The 20443-nt window shown below is 48.7% G+C and overlaps 1 protein-coding gene across 4 annotated transcripts in view; it reads left to right on the top strand.

Annotated features, from left to right (window-relative positions):
- Positions 1 to 18510, top strand: part of UCK2 (uridine-cytidine kinase 2) — a 79349-nt gene extending 60839 nt beyond the window's left edge. For 3 of the 4 annotated variants that reach the window (XM_059935389.1, XM_059935400.1, XM_059935379.1), the window contains 4 exons: positions 4768 to 4910; positions 10875 to 10972; positions 13247 to 13295; positions 14658 to 18510. In XM_059935389.1, coding sequence (XP_059791372.1) covers positions 4768 to 4910; positions 10875 to 10972; positions 13247 to 13295; positions 14658 to 14797 — 430 coding nt within the window. In that variant the 3' untranslated portion in view covers positions 14798 to 18510. Of the gene's footprint in view, positions 1 to 4767; positions 4911 to 10874; positions 10973 to 12495; positions 12715 to 13246; positions 13296 to 14657 lie in introns of those variants that run through there. The other variant, XM_059935409.1, reaches the window with a different exon arrangement.
- Positions 18511 to 20443: the final 1933 nt, after the last annotated feature.

Consider the following 20443-nt stretch of genomic DNA (forward strand, 5'->3'; position numbering starts at 1 on the left):
TGGTGATGTCAAGTTGACAAGAGACAGTCTAGCCCACCACCTCTCCGGTCCTGGGTGGGGTACTGCTACAGAATTACAGTGCAGCCTGACGACTGAGGCACGGGGATGTGGAGGAGTAGGAGGGAGGAAGGACTGGAGTATTTAGTGCAGGTTGTGTAAAGGAGATGATATTTAAGCTGTGCATTGGAAAGCATGAGAAGTTGTTGGGAAAGGGATTTCCAAGGTGATGGGTAGGGAGGCATTTCAGGGGCAAGCTTGGTGGGGAATTGCAGTAGGTTAGGTGTGGAGGGATGGGGGTCAGTGTGTGGGGAGAGCGGCAGGAGGTGGAGGAGGCTGGGAGGCAGGCAGGCCTCAGATCAGGAAGGACCATGGGCCCCAGGGCCAGAGGACAAACGTGTTGGCAGTAGGGAGCCATAGATGGCAGTTATGTAGGAATGGAGAGGTCATTCTGGTGGCAGGAACGAGGATTCACAATGCTGTTTATGCAGCCCTTGGAGTGGCCCAGGTGAGAGACTGATATGGGGCCGATGGAAGGGAGTGGAGTGAGGGCACTTGGCAGGAGTCAGGGCCTGACCAGTGTAGTCGGGGGGCAGGAGGTGAAGAAGAGTAGCTTGTGCAGCACGAGCTCCATCCAGTTCACGTATTAACAACAAAAAAAACCCTGCAGAGTTGCCCATCCAGCTGTGTTTCCCTTTTTTCTCCAGATTCCTCTCTCATACCTTTTATTTTAAAATCCTGTTCTTTAGTGGCCCAGAGCCCATCTCTTGCATGAAGCTTTGTGACCACCTAAGACCACAGCAGTCCCCCCCAACTCTTAAGGGCCACTTGTGAGGGACCCAGCTGTCCAGGGTTAACTGATCCCAACCCACCCATGGGTCTTTCACGGTGACTACAAACAAATGTTGGGCTGAAACTGAGAAGTCACCTATTCTCTGTAAATACCTTTCTCTGGTCTTCCCCTTCTTTATCGTAAGGAATAATTGTCAAATGAGAAGGTTGGGCTAGGTAATCCCAAATGCTCTAATACTCCAGGTTTCTTATGTGAACCTCCCAGCCCATCTCTAAATTCCTAAACAGAATATTGCACCATAGGTTCCTGGCACATCCTGGGCTAGTAGGTGCTCAATAAATGTTGTTTTTAGCTCTAAGCTATTTCTAAATTTTCTCCCACCTAGACCTACATGTGGACTTGGGAAGTGATTGATTTCAACTTTTTGGGGCACCACCCACAGAGCAGGCAGTTTGTTCTCCTTACTGTCCCAGGACTGAAAAGGCATGACTGTTGAGTTGGAAAACCACCTGTTCCTTTTTAGTGTTTATCAGTTAGGCAAGCTGATCAGCACTGCCACACAGTGCCAGTCTGGGTAAATTAGCATGGTCATTGCACTCACTCTGTGTATTCCAAATGGAGCCCTAGGAATCCCACACACGTGTTTTGTTTCCCAGCAGAGCCTTTCTGCCCTCTTCTTGGCCCAGGGCAGCTGCCTAGAGTGACTCATTATTTCACTCACTCGTTGATCCTTTTTTCTATCCATCTTGCTTCTGAACTCTGCCCAGTTTGGTTCCTTATCCTAAACCACAATGAGCACCCTGTTTTCCAGTACCTGACATTCTTCTAGGGTTGGCGTGTCTCAACCCTGGCTGCACAGTAGACATACCTGGGGAACATTTTTAAAAAAGGGCTGACATCTTGTCATTTGCGACAACGTGGGTGGACTTAGAGGGTATTATGCTAAGTGAAATCAATCAGACAGAGAAAGACAAATACTGTATGATTTCACATATTATGTGGAATCTAAAAACAAATGAACAAACAAGAAAACAGAAACAGCATCATAGATACAGAGAACAAACGAGTGGTTGCCAGAGGAGAAGGGGGTAAGGGAAGAAGAAATGGTGAGGGAGATTAGGAGGTACAGACTTCCAGCTACGAAATAAATGAATCACAGGTATGAAGTGTACGATGTGGGGAATATACTCAATAATAATAATGTAATATCTTTGTATGGTGACAGATGACAACTAGACTTACCATGGTAATGATTTGGAAATGTATAGAAATATGAAATCACTGTGTTGTGTACCAGCAACTAACGTAGTATTGTATGTCAATTATACTTCAAAAAACAAACTCATAGAAAAAGAGATCAAACTTATTGCTACCAGTGTGGGGAGTTGGGGGAGGTGGGGAAATGGGGAGATGGGCTTGCAGGGGGAGGGAGAACTAAATAGTCAAAAGGTATATACTCTAGCTATAAGATAAATAAGTACTAGGGATGTAATGTACAACATGATAAAGATAATTATCACTGTTGTACGTTATATATGAAAGTTGTTAAGAGACTAAATCCTGAGTTCCTTCACAAAAAATTTTTCTATTTCTTTAATTTTAATGTTTCTTTAAATATTTCATTTATATGAGATGATAGATGTTCACTAAACATTATTACCATTATTGTGGTAATTATTTCATGATGTATGTAAGTCAAATCATTATGTTGTACACCTTAAACTTATACAGTGCTTTATGTCAATTATATCTCAATGAAACTGGGAGAAGAAAATGTAAATTTAAAAAAAAAGAAAAATAATTAAAAATAATGTATCAAATATGGAAAAAGAACATTGCTTCTAGAAATGGAAAACACAATGGCACGTTTTTAAAACTCAGTAGACATATTTAGCAGCAAAATGGACCTAAAAAAACCCAATTCAAACACTAGGGGATTGATCTGAAGAAATCATTCATTAATGCATTAAGGAAAGAAAAAGACAGAAAAAAAAAAACAGAAAAGAGATTAAGAGACATGAAAGACAGTGAAAAGACCTGGAAAATATTTAATGAGAAGGAAAGAAAGAGAATAAAGGCAATATCTGAAGAGACAGTAGCTTAATTTTCCCCAGAACTAATGAAACTCACTAAATCCACAGATTCAAGAAGCCCAGCAAATCCCAAGCAGGATAAATAAAAAGAAATACACAAGTGAGTTCTACTTTTTGGAATTGGTTAATATTCCATTGTGGCCTAACAGTTAATTTTTGTGCCTGCTGCAGTTGTATTTCCAAGTTTTGTACAAAGTTGTGTGCACGCACAAACATACATGCTTGCTAACTGTGTTATTCATACTTTCCATTTCCTTCTTTATTGCTACTTCATCTGTCAGTTTCTAAAATACAGAAGTTAGGCGTCTCTCCAATATCAGCGTGGATGCAGTTTCTCCTGGTATTTTTATCCGCTCAATATACTTCGAACCTCTGCTGTTAAGTAAATAAAGTTTCATGACTTAAAAAAAAAAAAAAAAAGAAATACCTGGGGAGCTTTTAAAAAATATCGATGCTCTAGCTCCACCCCAGACTAATGAAATCAGAGCCCCAGGGGAGTAGGGTCCAGGTATAAATATTTTTAAAAGCTCCCCAGATGGTTCTGTGTGCATCCAGAATTAATACCGCCATCCTAGAGAGTCTCCTAATTGCACTAACCTGGTGCTTTTCTTCTGTCTTTTATGCTCCATATTCTGCCACCTTGGTAGTTGCTCCAGCAGTGCTGCCTTAGAATTTAGACAGGAACCCAAGGGACTGAGCCAATAAAGAATCAAAGCATGTTTATGGGAAGGAAGTCCCTCCTTAGTGGCCAGCTGCTGCTGACTTCACTGTGTTTGCACAGATAAAACCTATCATCTTAAGGAACTTTTGAAATAACTGTTTGGTTTTCTTCACAAATGTTTCTTCACAAATGTCTGCTAGTTAGGGTGAGTGGTAAACCTTGGAGTGGCATCATTACTTCCCTTTTAGTGAATTTTGAGGTGAAGTGCAAGGTGGTTTTCCGACAGAAGCAAAAGATAAGATTGCAGTGAAAGTTGAGACAGGGCGGAGCTGGACCCCAGCAGGCCCCAGTTATCCATTTGGTTTCACTCCCCTGGCTTTTGAAAAGTCGTGTTGACAGTAGTATCTGCCTTGGGCTTCCCAATCCTGTGGGTAGATGGATGAGGTAATGTATGTCCCTGCTTTACTGATAAGGAAGACAGTTGTAGGAGCCGGGCAGAGCCAAACCTGGCAGGACTGGGACTCTTTCCCTCCACAGAAATCCTTTCCCCTTCCCACCCTCTTACCTAAAGCTTTCTTTTCCCCTCCCTTCATCTGCCCCTTCCTTCTTCCTCCCAGTTGCCTCAGCACTGGGGGAGGGGGTGGAGTTGTTGGGAGAAAACTGTGAGTTTCTGTTTTTGAAAGTTCAGAGTGTTAGGTTCCATAAATGCCAGGACTGAGAGCATTCCTGGAGACGCCTTCGGAGGGGGAAAAAAAAAAAAAGTGATCACATCTTCTTTTGTCTGTCTTTATTCTTCATTCAACAGCAGGTTTTTTTGTTTTTTTGTTTTTTTGACCGTGCTGTGTGGCATGTGGGATCTTAGTTCCCCGACCAGGGACCAAACCTGCGTGTCCTGCATTGGAAGCGCAGAGTCTTAACCACTGGACCGCCAGGGAGGTCCCAACAGCAGGTTTTTTATTCCAAGGAGAAAGGTGTCTACCCATCTGCTTTATGGCGAAAGCTCAGAAGAACTGGTCACAGGAGACCTTTGCTCCAGCCGTCCTGGTGCTCATTCTTGGGTCTCCCGTGGTGGTGTGAGGGCTCTGTAAGGCTGTGTTAGCTAAACCCTCTCAGCGCCCTTTCAGTCAAGGGGCTGGGACCCCAGACTCCCAGACAGCTTCTCTTGTTTCCTCCTCCCGGGCTCCCCCCGCCTGGCTCGGCCCATCATCTGCTCTGGTTTGCAGGAAGGAGGAGACGGTTACCGTCTACCCTGCGGACGTGGTGCTCTTCGAAGGGATCCTGGCCTTCTACTCCCAGGAAGTGCGAGACCTGTTCCAGATGAAGCTTTTCGTGGACACAGATGCGGACACCCGGCTCTCCCGCAGAGGTGCGTTCCAAAAGCCTCTGATGGCCCTGTCGGTGGCCCGTGACAGGCCCCTGCCCTCCCCTATTCTGGGGCCCGTGCCTTCCCCGAGGCAGCCTCGTGGCTGCGTGGCCCAGCCCAACTGAGTCAGTCTAGTCCCAGGGATGTCCTGCTGCCCAAACATTTGGTGACATCTGAGAAGGGATTAGTCACTTACTGTTTCAGGTAACGAAAGGCTCGTGAGGTCACAGAGATGACATAAGAAGTTTACATTTTGGTTTTGCTGGGGAAAAGTTTGGTTAAATGCTCAGGTCCTTATGATTTCCCCACAGGTGTCAGAATCAAGATGGGAACTCACTGTAGGACATCTGGGGGGGGGGGGGCAGGAACACCCTCTGCCTGAAACTCTGGGCAGCTGGTCCCACCTGCCCGCTTCTCTCACCCTTCGCTTTCCGGAAAGTTCTGTGGAGGTTTGGTCACTCTGTCCACCCAGCTTGGGAGCAAAGTCAGTTGTTCTCTCTGCAGGTCTTCCTTCCACGTGTGCTGAAGACACCAAACTGCTTGCTGGTGGGAGAGCGGAGCCTGTGAATTCAGCTCTGCGGGACACGAAGCAGAGGGCTTGCTTCCACCAGAGAGCTTGGGAGGCTTTGAGGGGGAAGTGGGTTCTGGACTTGGATGTGGCGGGGTGATGGCGTAGGCAGCCCAGGAAGGCATGTACCGCAAACAGAGACACCATGGCTTGTTAGGACTGTCTTGCTGATCTGGACAACAGGTAGGGCTGTCGCCCGTGGGTGGTGTGAGGGGCAATGGAGAGTTGGGGAGAGATGAGAAAGGTTCCTAGCAGAGTTAGAGCTGACGGGACCCCAACCAAGGCAGTGGGGTGTGGGTGACTGAGGAGGGGGATGAAAGCTGACTTAAGGTTTGAGTCCCCATCGTGCGGAAGAGGAGTGACACAGGAAACGCCAGGGTTAGCTCCTAGTCGCAGAGCAAGTCGTTGGCAGAGTCAAATTTCATAAGCTCCAGCCCAGAGCCTTCTGACCTCAAAGTCTGTGAAGTTTCCTCTTTTCCGGTTCATGAAACAGATTTTTAGTTTATCCAGTTCAGTACTCTTGTCACAAGAACTATAAGTGGAAATGGCAGAATCTAGAGAAATGACTCCCTGGGTTTTGCCCTCCTAAGAAGTAATAGGAGTCACACTCTATTAAGTCAGGGGAGCTGTACTTCCCCTCCCCGGTGGTGTCGGGCAGGGGGAGTAACCTGATGGAAAAAAGGAGAATTCTAGTCCCAGCAGAGCCCCTTGCTAACTTTGTGACTTTGGTGGTTCTTGTTACCTCCCAGGCATGGGTTTTTTTATTTAAATGGGTAATATGAAGGGGACAGGCCTGTGTTTTAGGGTTACACAGGCCAGATAAGAATTGCAAAAAAAAAAAAAAAAAAGAATTGCGTGATCTTTTTTGACAGAGAATTGAGGCTTGAGCCTGACAATTGCTTATGCATCTGCCCCAGGGTCTGGTTTATCACCTTCATCCACAAACCCAGGTCCTACCTAGGCTGATCTGCTCGGATGTCCATATTAGCTTGCCAAATTTGGGAGGCATCACTGCGGGGAAAATTGGAGTCAGATGAACTGGACTTTTTATTTGTTTGTTTGTTTGTTTATATCCATCATCAATTTTGTACACATCAGTGTATACATGTCACTCCCAATCGCCCAGTTCAGCACACCACCATCCCCACCCCACCGCGGTTTTCCCCCCTAAACTGGACATTATTTAAATCCTGGTTTCACCATTTAGTAGATGTGCGACCTTGGGCGGATTATGCTTTAATCTCTCTGTACCTTATTTTCCTATTGGTTGATCATGTAAGGATTAGTTAGTACTCCTGAGATAGTTGTGCCGATCAGAGGTAATGCAGGTAAAATGCCTGGTGGTGGCATTAGTTGATAAATATCAATGTGGCAGATCAGAAACCTGCTTCACCTGAGATTATGATGTTATGTTTTCCGAGTGTTCTCTCAGGACTTGTCAGAACCTCTGAGTAGTCATGTCCTCAGGAGCTGGTGACACCTGGGCTGGTACCATCATTAGTCCAGCAGGTGGTACTAAAGTCCCAGGGGATGGAGTGATGCCTGAGGGAGGAGCAAGTGCAAGAAATTGCACAGGAAATTAGAACCACGTTTTGTGGAGTGGCAACATCCTTGGACTCTGATTCACTCAAACAAATAATCCTAGGGTAGATTAAACAGAAACGTCTCCCTCCTTTTCTTGTACTGAGATCCTTATGTGAAATGGGGGAGAGACCTGAGGTGATGGTGGCCTTCTCTGGGGATTTCTTAGGGTCAGTTCTCTTCACCCCCTGCCTTCCCTGGTGCCCCTGGGGCAGGTCTCTGCCTTCTTTCCGTTCCGCTGTCTTTTCATGTCACCCACTGCTTAGTCACTCTCAGCAAAAGCTGTTTCTACAAATTCACTCTCTGTCCACCTAGGACAAAAAATATGCCTGGCATGTGCTTTGTGGGTAAGGGAGAGGGAGGGAGGGTTAGTCGGGAGCTGTGGAGCAAAAGAACATTCCTGGAGACTTGAGTGAGCGCTATGATTTCACCCGTCTGTGGGTTACATCCTCCTGGGCACATTCCAAGTTGACCCTCATGTGGGAGGGAGGTCTGCATCAAGTCTCATAGCCTTGGAAGGACTTCCTTCCTTCCCAGGGACCCCCTTGTATTTCTAGGGAGTTGGTTTCCTCCCAGCAGAGCTTGCCTTCACCTTCCCTCTCTGTGTGAATTTAACCAACCCTTGAATTAGGGACAGGGAAGACGTGAGGCGGGGGCCCTGGGACTGCTGACCCCTAGTCTCTCCCGCCATGGCTCTCTGTGCCCAGTTTACACGGAATTAGGGCTGCAGCGAGCCTTGACATAGTCAATGTGTTCTTTTACTAGGGTAACACATCTCCTCAAGGAATTTTTTAAGTGAATTGACAGCCATGGAGGAATTGTGTTTATTCTGGGTCCTTCTACATTTGGTTCTCGGCTTTGGCTGATGCGAAGCAGCACTAGCTGATTTGGAAGGGCTGAATGGAAGCCAAGCAGGGAAGGGTAGACCTGTCGTTTCCTGCCCTTTACCCTGCAGGGCCCCTCTGAGAGGGCCTATACCAGCCCAGCAAATATGCCAGGGTCAGAGTGATGACGAGGAAGCTGGTTCTAAGTCCCTGGAGTTTCCGGTTTGTGCCCAGACCTTGTTCTGACTTAGTTGTTGGCTTGGCCCCGTTTCCTGACTCTGAGGAGGAAGGCGTTTCAGTGCAGTGAACTGGCTGACCCCGAGTTGTCCTTGGCTTCAGGAGGGGTCCCGTCTGTTTAAGGTAATAATTCGATGGAAGACTCTTGGGAGCAGAGGTGGGCGATGCCTTCTGGTTTTGCGTGTTCCCAGCGTCTGGGCAACATGCCGACCCACTGCCATCTCCTTTTCCAGGCTGGAAGCTGGAGCATGCCTCCTCCCTGTCTTCCTGTTTCTCCCTCTCCATCCTGTCTTTCCACGTGTCCGCCCCCGACTCCTGCACTGCAGCGCCCGCCCGCCGCCCCCCGCCTTCCCAGCTGCTCTGAGGGACTCCCACCCCCACTGGGTCCAGCCTGCTCACCTGAGTTCACAGTTCCCATCCTCCCGATAGTCTGCTGTCTCAGGGAGCCATCCCTCTCCCGGAGCTTCCTCAGGTCCTGTTGTCTTCATAATCATAGAAACTTAGGCTTATTGAATACACACCATGTGCCAGCCACGGTGCTGAAGAGTTTTATGTATATCTCCCTGTCTTCCTAAGTGACCGCTTTGTGAGAAAGTTGCTATTATGGGCTCTGCTTTACAGTTAAGGAAAATGAGCTCCAAAGATGTTAAGTAACTTGTCTAAGGCCACAGAGGTAGTAGTTAATGGGGTCAGGATTCAAACTGGGTCAGTTTTGCCCCCATCGCTGTAGCTGATGGGGCAAGAAGTGGCTTTGGGCTTCAGCGGACGCAGGTGTGACTCACCTGCGTTCACTGCTTTCCCCCTGGTACGTTCCTGTCTCCCGTGACATGACAGGTGATGCTCTCGGGTCTGCAAGACACAAGAGAGCTGCAGGCCTGGGCTGAGGGCAGTGGCAGAGTGATGTGAAAGGGGAGTGTGTGTGTGTGTGTGTGTGTGTGTGTTCTGGGGGAAGGACAGGGGTTCCCACAGTGCTGAAGCTGTCAGCAGTTGTGTGAAATGCACGTCTTGTGAAACAAACCCGGCATCAGGCTTTTGCAGGGCTTTTGAGTCAAAGCTGCTTAATAAGTGCGGGCGTATGTTTGCTTTTCTCCCCCCAGCTCTGATACCCTTTTGGTCTGGCTTCCTTTTTTCTTTGGACCTTATCTGGAGACGTGTGAAGAACTGGAGGCTGCACGGGCTGTGTGTTTTGGTGAGCTCAGCCCGTTGGCCTGAGTGCCCGAGCTCTTGGAGGCCTGTGGGGCTGAGCCACGTGGCACCTGTTGGGGCTCCTACTTGGCCGAGCGTCCCTGACAGAGCAGCGGCGGTGGCAGCTGGAGCAGGGCCCCGTGTCCAAATGCCTGAGAAGACCATTTCCTGGCTGGGCTGGGTGCACAGGCGGCAGGGTTTGTGAGGCAAATCCTGACGGTTTAGGGACCAACCAACCGTTTTATTGCCAGGGCTCATGCGGGGGAAAACTCCCTGTGATTTGAGGAGCCGGTAGAGAAGTCAATGGTGATAGCAGTATATTTATTACCCGGGTTTCTGGAATGGGGTCTTCCTGACAGTTTTCTAGCCACCTGATCGTGCAGACTTCATGCCAGCCTGGACCATAACCACAGGTTCTCCCTGTTACCTGCGCTCCCCCACGTGCGTGCGTTCCTGTGTGCACGCCTGTGTGTAAACACAGAATTATTTACAGACGTGGCTTTCCAGAAATTCACTTAGAAGTATTCCCTATGTTTGTTTACAGTGAGTTTCATCCCACACTGAAACGATTACCTGAGAAATGATTGAGAGGAGCTGAGAGCCCTTTGCAAATGATTGTAGATGGATTTGATACCCTTTTGGGGTGGGAGGGAAAGAGTTAATAGCCAAGATTGAAAACATATGTAGGGAGGGGCTGTTTTTGATTATGGGACTCAAACTCACTTGCTGAGTTTGGGAGAAACTCAGGCCCAGGGAGGTTAGTGTACAGTGGCGGAACCAGGATTCTGGATGCTTTTTTTCCATGTTTTGATGAAAGACTGTATTAAAAGCAGTGTTTGTTGCAAGTCCCCGAATAACAGCCCCCCCCAGGAGGAAGAAGGTAGAAGGTGGTGAGTTTGGGTCCAGCTGGGCAGCTTCACAGCTCCAGCCCACGGTTTCTTACACCATGGTTTTCTCATCTTTCACTAAGAGGTCTTCCCTTTGCAGACCTCTGTGCTTGAGGTGGGCAGGAGTGGCTGGCCACAGCTGGGCCCTCTGCCCCACTTCTACCCCCTGTAGGGGCTCAAGTGTGGGTGGGAGCCGGGCAGGCGGAGGTGGCACATCAGCAGAGGGTTGCCGTCCTGAACACAGGTAAGTAAGTGTAAGGGTACGGGATCAGGGTGGGCAAAGGAGAAGTCTCCGGGCAACCCGCACCCTTTTCCAGGAAGCCCCACCACCTCTCTGGGTCCAGTCCACTTCCTGTTATGCGTTTGTCCTGCCTTTTTCTGGGGTTCGCAATGAAGTTTTATTTGGGTCAAATGTTGCTTGAAACCAGAAGGCTATTGGCCTTTCCTGGACAACCTTTTGCTTTGGAGAGCATAGCTGGATTTGACCGTAGCAACACGTGAAAATGCAACTTGTTTTTCCCAAAGCTGCTGCTGACTGGCTCTTGGTCAAGTCTCTCAGGAATCCGGCTTGTGAATCATCCAGAGTCATTGTGAAGCCTGTGTGATCCTGGTCGGCCTTGTGAAAGGCGGACATGCATTGACTCATGCACTGTTTTCTTGATTCTTGTTTTTCCTTCTCTTCTAGTATTAAGGGACATCAGCGAAAGAGGGAGGGACCTTGAGCAGATTTTATCTCAGTACATTACATTCGTCAAGCCTGCCTTTGAGGAATTCTGCTTGCCAGTGAGTTGTGTTCTTGTTTTTCATTGAATTTAGTCTTTAAAATGTAATCAAACAAATAAAGGTCTGTAAGTTGAGCTCCCTGGCTGAGACTTCACTCATTCCCTCCTCTATCTTCAAGTCCTAAGAAAGGGCAGCCTTTGGCACTTTGTTTCCTATCACTGTGTTCTGCAAGAGCTCTGTCCTGCCACTCTTTTTGTGGGGTACCCCTTCAGGATCCTGCTGTCTGAGTCCAGCAAGCTGTACACTTCTTGCTTGGTAGGCTCATGGTGTGAGACCCTTTATCGAGGGTGCATCAGTATCCAAGGATAGACTCAGCCACTTGGGTCTTCAGAAGGTCTGTGATGGTTGGAGTACTGGTGTAGGAGGCCTCAGCTACAAGGTATTCCCTTCTGAATCTCTTCTGCCACTACATCTGAGCCCCGTTTCGAGCTTGTCATTGGTCCCTGTGTAAGTTCCCATTTGGGAGGTTCGCCATTATTGGAACAGGCTTCTGTACTTCTGCCCTAGCACAGGCTCTGTCAGGCCTCCCCACGGCAGCTGGGAACTCTCTAGTGAGCTGGCTTTCAGAGAAGGAAGGGTGAGGGCGGGGGAATTCTCAGCTTTTAGCGAATCAACCCTCAGCCTAGGAAACACCCCAGCTTCCTCATGAAAGACAGGCGAACGTTGAGGGAAGGCCTCAGGGACATGAGGTTTGGAGTGGTGAGGTTAAGTTCTGAGAGAAAGCGAGAGAGGTTGGGTCTTCGTCTGGTCTTGGGTGATGCCTTCAGGGAGATGAGAGGTGTAGAGTGTGGCCGAGTGTGGGGATTTCTCTGCTTCTCCTAATAATTAACTTCTTTTTCCTCTCGTGGAAAAATATGATCCTAAACCGTCTTTCTTTCTTTCTTTCTTTCTTTTTTTATTTTTATTGGAGTATAATCGCTTTACAATGTTGTGTTAGTTTCTGCTGTACAATGAAGTGAATCAGCTATACGTATACCTATGTCATATCCCCTCCCTCTTAGACCTCCCCACCATCCCAGCCATCTAGGTCACCACAGAGCACCGAGCTGAGCTCCCTGTGCTGTGCAGAAGTTTCCCACTAGCTATCTGTTTTACACATGGTAGTGTATATACGTCAGTCCCAATCTCCCAGTTCATCCGCACCCCTCCCCCACCCATCCCCCCACCCCGGGGGCCTCTTTGTTTCTTTAAGTCTGTTAGTAGGTTTTGCATCAAAACAGACTTGACATTTGTTTCAGTCAGGAACCAGGCAGACTTTGAGTCAGCCTGAGTAACGCTGATGCCCTGTTCATTCCCCTGGAGAGGATTGGGTCACAGGATTAGGTTTCTGGGAAGAGGGCAGAGGTGGCTGTGGAGCTGTGCAATTCTATCCATCCATCTGAGGACCTCTCCTGCTCTTTTTAACTTAATAATAAGAATACAAAGGAAACTGATTACTGGACATAGATTAGAGTTTACTGCCAACTTTCTGCTGTTTAACTTAGTTGTAATGGAGCTAAGAATTTTACATAAATATTTTCTAGGTTGTTCTACCTGTTTCTCCCGTCCAGCCACTCAGCTCAGGGAAGAGCAGCTCATTCCCGCATCAACCAGGAACTTGGGCCTGATAAACTGTCTGCCTGACTCAAGTTGGGCCTCAGTCGCGATTCAGCAGTTGTGGCGTGGAAGCTGCACAGAGTAAAGATGCCCGTGTCCTAAGGCATCGTTTATGTGGTCTCACCAGGGCACAAGTTATTTGTAAAATGGTCCACAAAATGTCAGTAAACTTTACAAAAAAAAAGAGAGTCTGTGGGCTTTTTTTTCTTTCTTTCTTTCTTTCTTTCTTTCTTTTTTTTAAGGCTGTGTCATAACAGAGCCAGGGAAAATGGTCATCAACGGCGATTACTTTTTTTGGGGTTTACCCTCGTGCTAGATAAACTGTGTATAAAAATCCAAGGTGAATTGCTCCCCTTTAAGTTTGGTTTTACTAACCGATGGTTTTCCTAGTGGTGAAGAAGCAATTATATATTTGGTTTCAAAGACCATGTTCTCTGTGCAGATTGTAAGCTGAAACAATGTTAAATGCTAATGAGAACTCAGGGAAAAGCCAATTTATTATAAATTAGATAAAATGGATAAAATGTATTAGGTTTAAAGCCACAAGCTGCTGCTCTCTGGGATTGGTTGGAGAAGGCTGGCCCTTTCCCCACATTCCCTTAGAGAGTGGCTTGGGCCAGCTTCTCTCTTTAATGCATTGTAATGCATTTAATGCATTGTAAATATCTTTCTCCACAGACAAAGAAATATGCTGATGTGATCATTCCTAGAGGTGCAGATAATCTAGGTGAGTCCTCATGGGGTGCCATCCCATGGGGCATAACTTCTACCCTTTGTCAGTTATACTTTGGGGTAGGATGTGGTAACCAAACAAGGCTCTATAGATGTGGGTGAGCCACTGGCTGCTGCTGTGAGCCAGAAAGGTATTTATACCTATGCGTCTGGCCTCGGGGACAGGCCCCTGTGAATACGCACGTACATAAATGGGGACAGACGTGAACTTGTGCTTCTCTGGCAACAATCAGAGGGTAATAGATTACCTTCTACTATCATTTCCAGTGATGATACCTGGCTGCCTTGTATCTGAGGCCATTTTTTAGCAAAAGCAGATTTCCTTCTTAATCTAATTTAGAATGACCTGCCACTAAGGTAGCCTTTCCTAAAGGGAAAGGGATTTCTACCACTAATTCATTTATGCGTTAGCTTTGACTTGTCTAGAAAGTAGGACTATCCCTGGACTTAGGCATAATGGGGCAGAGTTGAATTGTGAGAAGACCCTGTCTTCTCATTCTCTTTATCATTTATTTCAATTTTCCTCTGTTTAAAAAGTAAATTTTTTGCCGAGCCTTTTGGGAGTTAGTCACAGCAGTGAAAATTTCACTGTATATTTCTTAAAGACAAAGCCATTTTCATTTACATAGCCACAGTGCACCCATCACATCCAGGACAATTAATATTGACTTAATCTCCTTAACTCTCCTCAGCCTTTCTTTGTTTTTTATGACACTGATATTTTTGAGGAGTACAGGCCCATTGTTTTGTAGAATGGCACTCAGCTTGGGTTTGCCTTTGTGTCCTCATGATTAGCTTCAGCTTATATAGTCTGGAGAATACCCTGGGGGAGGGGTGTTCTTGGGGCATCACCTCAGAGAGCACTTGATGTTTATCCCATTTTTGGTGATGTTAACATTGATCATTTGCTTGAAGCATATGATTTATTTCCAAGGCTAAGGAAAGAGAGTCCCATTTGACCTTTGGAGGAGAGGGCCTTCTGTGGGGTCCCTGTCCTGGGGATGGGGAGCTGCATGGGATGGGGACCCAGTGGAAGGGTCTCACAGCTAATTGATGGCGTCAGAGCGAAGGCCAGACCTCATGTCCAGAATTTGGGTCGATTGCTTTCATCCAGTCCGTGCCTCTGATCGCGTCCTACATTGTCCTACTCCGAGAATGCCCCTGCGAGGGTCATATTAGGCCCTGATGGAGGCTTGGGGAGGTGGCATGACCTGCTCGCAAGCGGCAGAGCCAGCTTCCTGGAACAGTTTTTAGCCTTTGGTTCCTGAGTGCCGTCCACCCAAACAGACATACAGCCCCACAGACGTGCTCCCACCCTCCCCGTGTCCCTAACACTCTGCTGGTCTCTGCCCCACAGTGGCCATCAACCTCATCGTGCAGCACATCCAGGACATCCTGAACGGAGGGATCTCCAAACGGCAGACCAACGGCTATCTCAATGGCTATACCCCTTCACGCAAGAGGCAGGCCTCGGAGTCCAGCAGCCGGCCGCACTGACCCCCGTCTCCTCAGCCCCTGGCCCCGATCTCCAAGGGACAGGAGGAGGGGGCAGGAGGCACTGTGCATCTATACATATGGTTTCCTATGACATTGCTGTATTTAAGAAAACACCATGGGGATGAAATGCCTTTTGTTTTTTTTGGGTTTTTTTTTGGTACTTCGGAGCAGCGAAATGAAACAGAACTTGACCCTGAGCTTAAATGACAAACTGTGCCAACTACTACTGGTGATGCCTAATTATGACTTCAACGTGTAACCAGTTATAAATACATATATATATATATAGAAAAGGATCTATTTTTGTGTAAATGTACAAATACTGTACAGCTGTTTGCCGTAAGTATTCTGCAGGAGGGCCTGTACTTGAGTGTTTTGGGGGCTGGGGCTGGAGTTTCACCAAAGGGAAGTCGCCTGGTGGGTTCCAGGTGGGACAGGCTCAGGCATCTGGGAGGGAGGCTCACGGCTCGCGGCTCTCACTGTCTGTGGGACTCGTTGGAAGTGGAGTTTGGAACTTTTGATCGCTTCCCTTGCCAGATGCCACCTTCTTGGTGCTGGAGCTTTAGGATAATGTTGATGAGAGATCCTCTTTTCTTTTCTGTTTTTTTTTTTTTTTTTTGAGTTGAAATTAGGCAAGACCTCAACTCAAAAATCAAACTCAGGGAAGGGGCCCACTGAGGGGAACGAGTCTTCTGCGTTTTTCTTCTTGCCCCTGCCCACCTCTGGCTGCTCTGGTAGCTCCACGCTTCCTTCCTGACTCAACCGCTTCTCAGTCTCTCCGAAAGCCAGAGCTGCCTCGCTCTCCTTCCCTGGTGGGGATGTGATGGGGTCGCTTCCTGATTGAGTGGGGAAGGAGGGGACTATGCCTGTCGTATCGTCTGAGATGCTGGTGCTTCCCAGGGAGGTCACCCATGAGATTCCTTGGGCTGTCCCCCAAGCTGTGGAGTGCACAGTGGACCTTGCAGTCTGGGCTTTGGTTGAGGACCTCTGCTGGCAGCCTGCCCCTCACAGGGTGGCAAGAGAGCTCTGCCGTATAGGGAGCCTGTAGCTTTTGTTCCCCGAAGCGTGGGGATTTGCAGCGAGGTGGGGATAACAGGGACCGTCACTGGCAGCATCACAGCCACATTGATTGACTTATTTACCATGCTGCCGAGTCACATGGCAGCTGCCGGGCACGAGGGGCGGGGAAGGGGAGTGGCGTTTTTAAGTCACAAGTTGGAGTCTTAGGCTGAAAACGTTTGGGGTGGAGAATTCCAGCTTTTCCGAGGGCTCCCTCTTGGTGAAAACTTCCTTCTTTGCAAGAAGTACAGATTCCTGAAGATTCCTGGTGGGGAGGGGTGGAGGAAGCAGGGGACCAAGCGAGAAGGAAGAGGTGTGATTATAGAGGCCTAAAGCGTCACCTTTTAACTGCAGAAGAGCCAGAACCTTTTCACCTCAGTGTGGACCATCTCAGTGCTCGGTAGGCTATGCCCTTAGTTATACCCTTGTGACTGCCACAGCCTGAAACGTTCTGGGGAACCCTTCTCCTTCCATTGCTTTCATAGCCCCTTGAGCCATTCAGATAAACTGATGCAGTTAACTCTAGTCACACGGAAGCAAACAGCACCATGCAACTCCATTTGACTCTTAACTCTGTTGGGCTGTGTCAGAAAGTCAAACCTAATCCCCAGCAGGGCTTTGCCACCCCCTGAGACCTTCAGGAGACTGTGCTGCAGGCTCTGAGGGAGCCCCCCAAGGGCAGCAGCTGCCTGGTTGGAGAAGGGGAGGCTCCCGGGGTGCCTGCTCTGAAGGCCGGTACCTGGCGGGATGGCCAAGCTCCGGAGTGCGTGTTTCCGAGTCAGTATTGGTTATCTTTCCAGTCATGCCTTGTGCGGTTCCGAGATGAAGGGTAGACGGCAGGCCTGGATTAGGATCCTGAGGACCCAAGGGTCTCCTGCCTTGTTGGGTGGGGCCTGTCTGTGCTCAGGGGAAGCCCGTCCCTGTCTGGGAGAGCCTCGGCCCTTCGATGGTAGCATGGTCAACTTTACTTGAAGCTCCCAGGTGCCAAACCATTCAGTGCCTTGGCTGTCTATCCCACTGCCTCGGAAGATGGATTCTTCTCATCTCTGAGCCTTGACTCACTTAGCCGCTTCCTCATCTACCCATGGTGTTGGGACCAAGCGTCCAGTGTCTCCGAGAAGCCCTGTCCCCGCTGGAAGCAGCTCTAGGGCTGCCCTGCCTCTGGGTAAAACCATCACCAATTCTTGGTGTCTTGGTTGGGGGCTCACTGGGCCGTGCTGACGACTCCTCTGGTTCTGTGACATAGTACGTCTGGGGCAAGGAGGGGACAGGAAGCTCTGCCTTTGTGTGGTGACCCCAGCGTTTAGCCAACTGAGTATCTGAATTTGAGCTTTCTATGTGGCAAGTCCCGGACTTGGTATTTTAAGAGTCACTGGATCTCTGATTCCATTGGAGAGTCAGATAGAGTCATTAGGCCAGAAATCATGACGTGAGTCATCTGGGTACCCTTTGCTGCCCGGGGAGGCGATATGGATGAGCAGAGTGGGGCAGTGTTGGTCGTGTGTACATAGGAGTCCCCTGGCTTCAGACGTACCCGGTGGTGCTTGCTTCTCCCAGCTGCGCAGGTGTTGTCCGAGGACCATGTGTTTAGGGAACAGGCATTGTGTCGTGGGAAGGCCTGGTCCCATGCTCCTTCACCCCAGTGGAGCTTCTGCTGCCCTGGGTTTCTTGTTCTTGGGCAGCCTGAGACCAGTAGGAGCAGAGAGATGGCAGTGTGTGTACGGAAGATGCAGTGTTGTGACCTCAGGTGTCCTTTGATTTGGAATGGTTAGGGTAGGCCCTCAAAGAGGCAGTGGTCTCTGAAGAACAGGCTGGGGAGGGTGGCAGGGAAAGGTCTCCGGTTCACCCTTCAGAACCTGTTGTCTCTGCGGCAACCCACTGTGGTCTTGGGTGCTGGGCAGTCAAGGACACTGGCTTCTTGCCCCTCCTGGGCTGGCTTGGACACTTGTCTCTGTGCCCAGGGTGGGTTGCCAGTCTCATGAGGCCACTAGGTCAGGCTAAGGCTTGTGTGCGGGAGGGACTGGAGCCCAGCTCGTTTGTGTATCACCTCCTTTGCTGTCCTTGTGTGGCTTCCCTGATTTAACATCCTTGACCTGCACTAGGGCCCGAGGCTATGGGAGGGAAGTAGTAGCCTCTTGCAGGGAAGTGTTTTCCTCTGCCCTGGAGTCTCCCACCTGCCTGTCCACAACCGTGTGGGTGAGGCAGGCTAGGGAGGTTCTGGGTCCCAGGGCTGGGCTTCTGAGAAGGGCTGACTGGACCTCTCTGCCACTCCTCCCCTTCACCCTGACCTCAGGGTGGAGTGGGGAAAGTCTCGGTGTCCGAGCAAACGAGAGGGAGAGCAGGCTGGGGAAACCGTCGAGGTGAGCCTGGAGCTGAGTCCCCTCTGATCTTGGTCTCTGGGCCTTCTGCGGCCCTCCTGGGACAGGGGGCTGGTTACAGGTCAGCATCCGGCCACCCTTAGAGGCAGTGAGTGCCTAGCCAGTCCTGCCTTAGGAACAGGGTGAGTAGGTAAATAAAGACGTAGGCTTCTTTTTGTCTTTTAGATGCTTGCGCTTCCCCCTTTTCTTTCTACTGCCCTGCCTTTATTGTTAGCAGTTACATAAATGACCACATACTCTGTACTTTGCTGTAAATAAAGACTGAACAGAAAAGAACCCACTCTTGCCTTCTTTGTGGTGCTTGGGCAGGAGGAACAGTGGCTGAGGCCAGCGAGCTGATGGGAAAGTAGCGCCTCCAGGCCTTCGCTGTGTGGATACGGGCACCAGCCTGCTGTCACTATGCCTGCCCTCCTGGGCTGCACCCAGGTCACCATGTGTGCACTTGTGCGTTTCTGCTCTGCTTCTGAAGCCGGGTCAAGGTCCCTGGGAGGCTTCTCTTCGCTGGCTCTGGCTGGCTCTGCTCCCTCTGAGGTCATCCGGTTTGTGCAGTCTCCTCCCTCCCTGCCCTCCCTTCCCCATCCCTTCCTCAGCTTTCACAATAAAAGCCAGAACAAAACCTTCTAAATAAAGAAAACTTTATTGGGGTTGGGTGGAGGAAATCTGACATTATGACAATGGGAACAACTTCAAGTTGAATACACATACATATATGTGTGTGTGATTACCCTGGATGACTATATCTATTTAGTTTATAGTCATACATCAATCAAATGCAGATAATCATCTATCTCTTGTTACTGAAAGATCTAGGTCACCCACCACCGAGGATTTTAAAATAATTAAAGTAATTGGCTTTTGTACTCTTTGTAGCACCCCTTCCCCCCGGCCCCCCCTTTTCTCAGCTTCCCTTTCATCCCTTCACCTGCTGCCTCCCAGGCACCAAATGACCCTCATTGATGTGCAGAGTTGCCCTGCTATTTCCAGCCACTTGTTCCAAGGACAGAGGCAAATCCTTCAAGGAATTCAGATCCAAAAGAACTTGGATTTAAGAAGAATCCATCCTCAGAAGGCCGCTGTGTTTTTACATAACACTTAGGTGTGTATTATCAGGCTCGATTATTACCTGCAGGCAGATGTAGACGTGAGTCATGGTTGTGCAAGCCGCTTTAGCTGTGATCCAGTTTGCTCTGTGCACTGCTCTCACATTTCCCCTCTCTGTGGACCACGTCTGGAGTTGGATGCTTTGCTTGGGACTCTGCTCATTTCTCAGAATTCAGTTCTGCTTCCTTGTTGTAATTTGAGGCACAGTTGTGCAGGCCAGTGAAGCCCGTGAGCGATTTGCTTTGCCTCCCACCCGCCTGTCACAGCATCCTTTGAGCCACTTTCTGCTCTGCACCCTGGACTCACCCTTTTGACCAGTGAGTGCTGCTTTAATCAAACCACATCGGCTCAGACTGAAAGAAACCTGTTAGGACCTGCATAAAAGTTTTAAAGACAAGAGGTGGAGAAGGAGACCTAGGATGTGGGAAAGCTTTGAGAGGATGGGACCATAGGGATTGATTTCTGTCATCGTCTGGTGCTGGGGGATGTTTAGATTTCTATTTTAAAGCAGCATTTAAACACATTTGCTAAAACCCAGAATGAAGTTACCCTTCCTGCTAAATCTTGGGCTATACCTGCATATATGCTTATGTATCTTTTCAATTACACCGTGAACTAAAATAACAAACTAGCCAACTGAATCAATTTGAGCTAGGACTAAAGATTTATGTAGACATATCTCCTCAGATGAACGGATGGAGCTTAAGGGTGGGAGAACATGAAACTGTGCCTTACACAAACTCATTTTTCGCACAGTCCAATCCATGCTTGGCATCCCCTTTTACAATGAGGATTTGCTGGGACTAGGTCAGTGGTGCCCGTGATGCAGGGGATGAAAATGGCCTGGGGTTCACCACGGTGTTAAGTGCTGACTGCCCTGGGCCAGGGAAAGCCCCAGCCTGGCCTCTGCCTTACAAGCTCATGTGCTTCATGGGGTTTTATCTGACAAGCCCAGGATGCTCTCACTAAGGGAATTAGAGTTGAGGATATTTCCAGATTCCTCTTTATCAGTGAGCACCATGTACAACATGTACTTTCTTTTCAGTTCTTGAAATTTCCCAACTTTCCTGATAACACTCACATCAGACTTTTCCAGCCTTCAAACAGT

The sequence above is a fragment of the Balaenoptera ricei genome, chromosome 1 (assembly GCF_028023285.1).
Source record: "Balaenoptera ricei isolate mBalRic1 chromosome 1, mBalRic1.hap2, whole genome shotgun sequence".
Classification (NCBI taxonomy): Eukaryota; Metazoa; Chordata; class Mammalia; order Artiodactyla; family Balaenopteridae; genus Balaenoptera; species Balaenoptera ricei.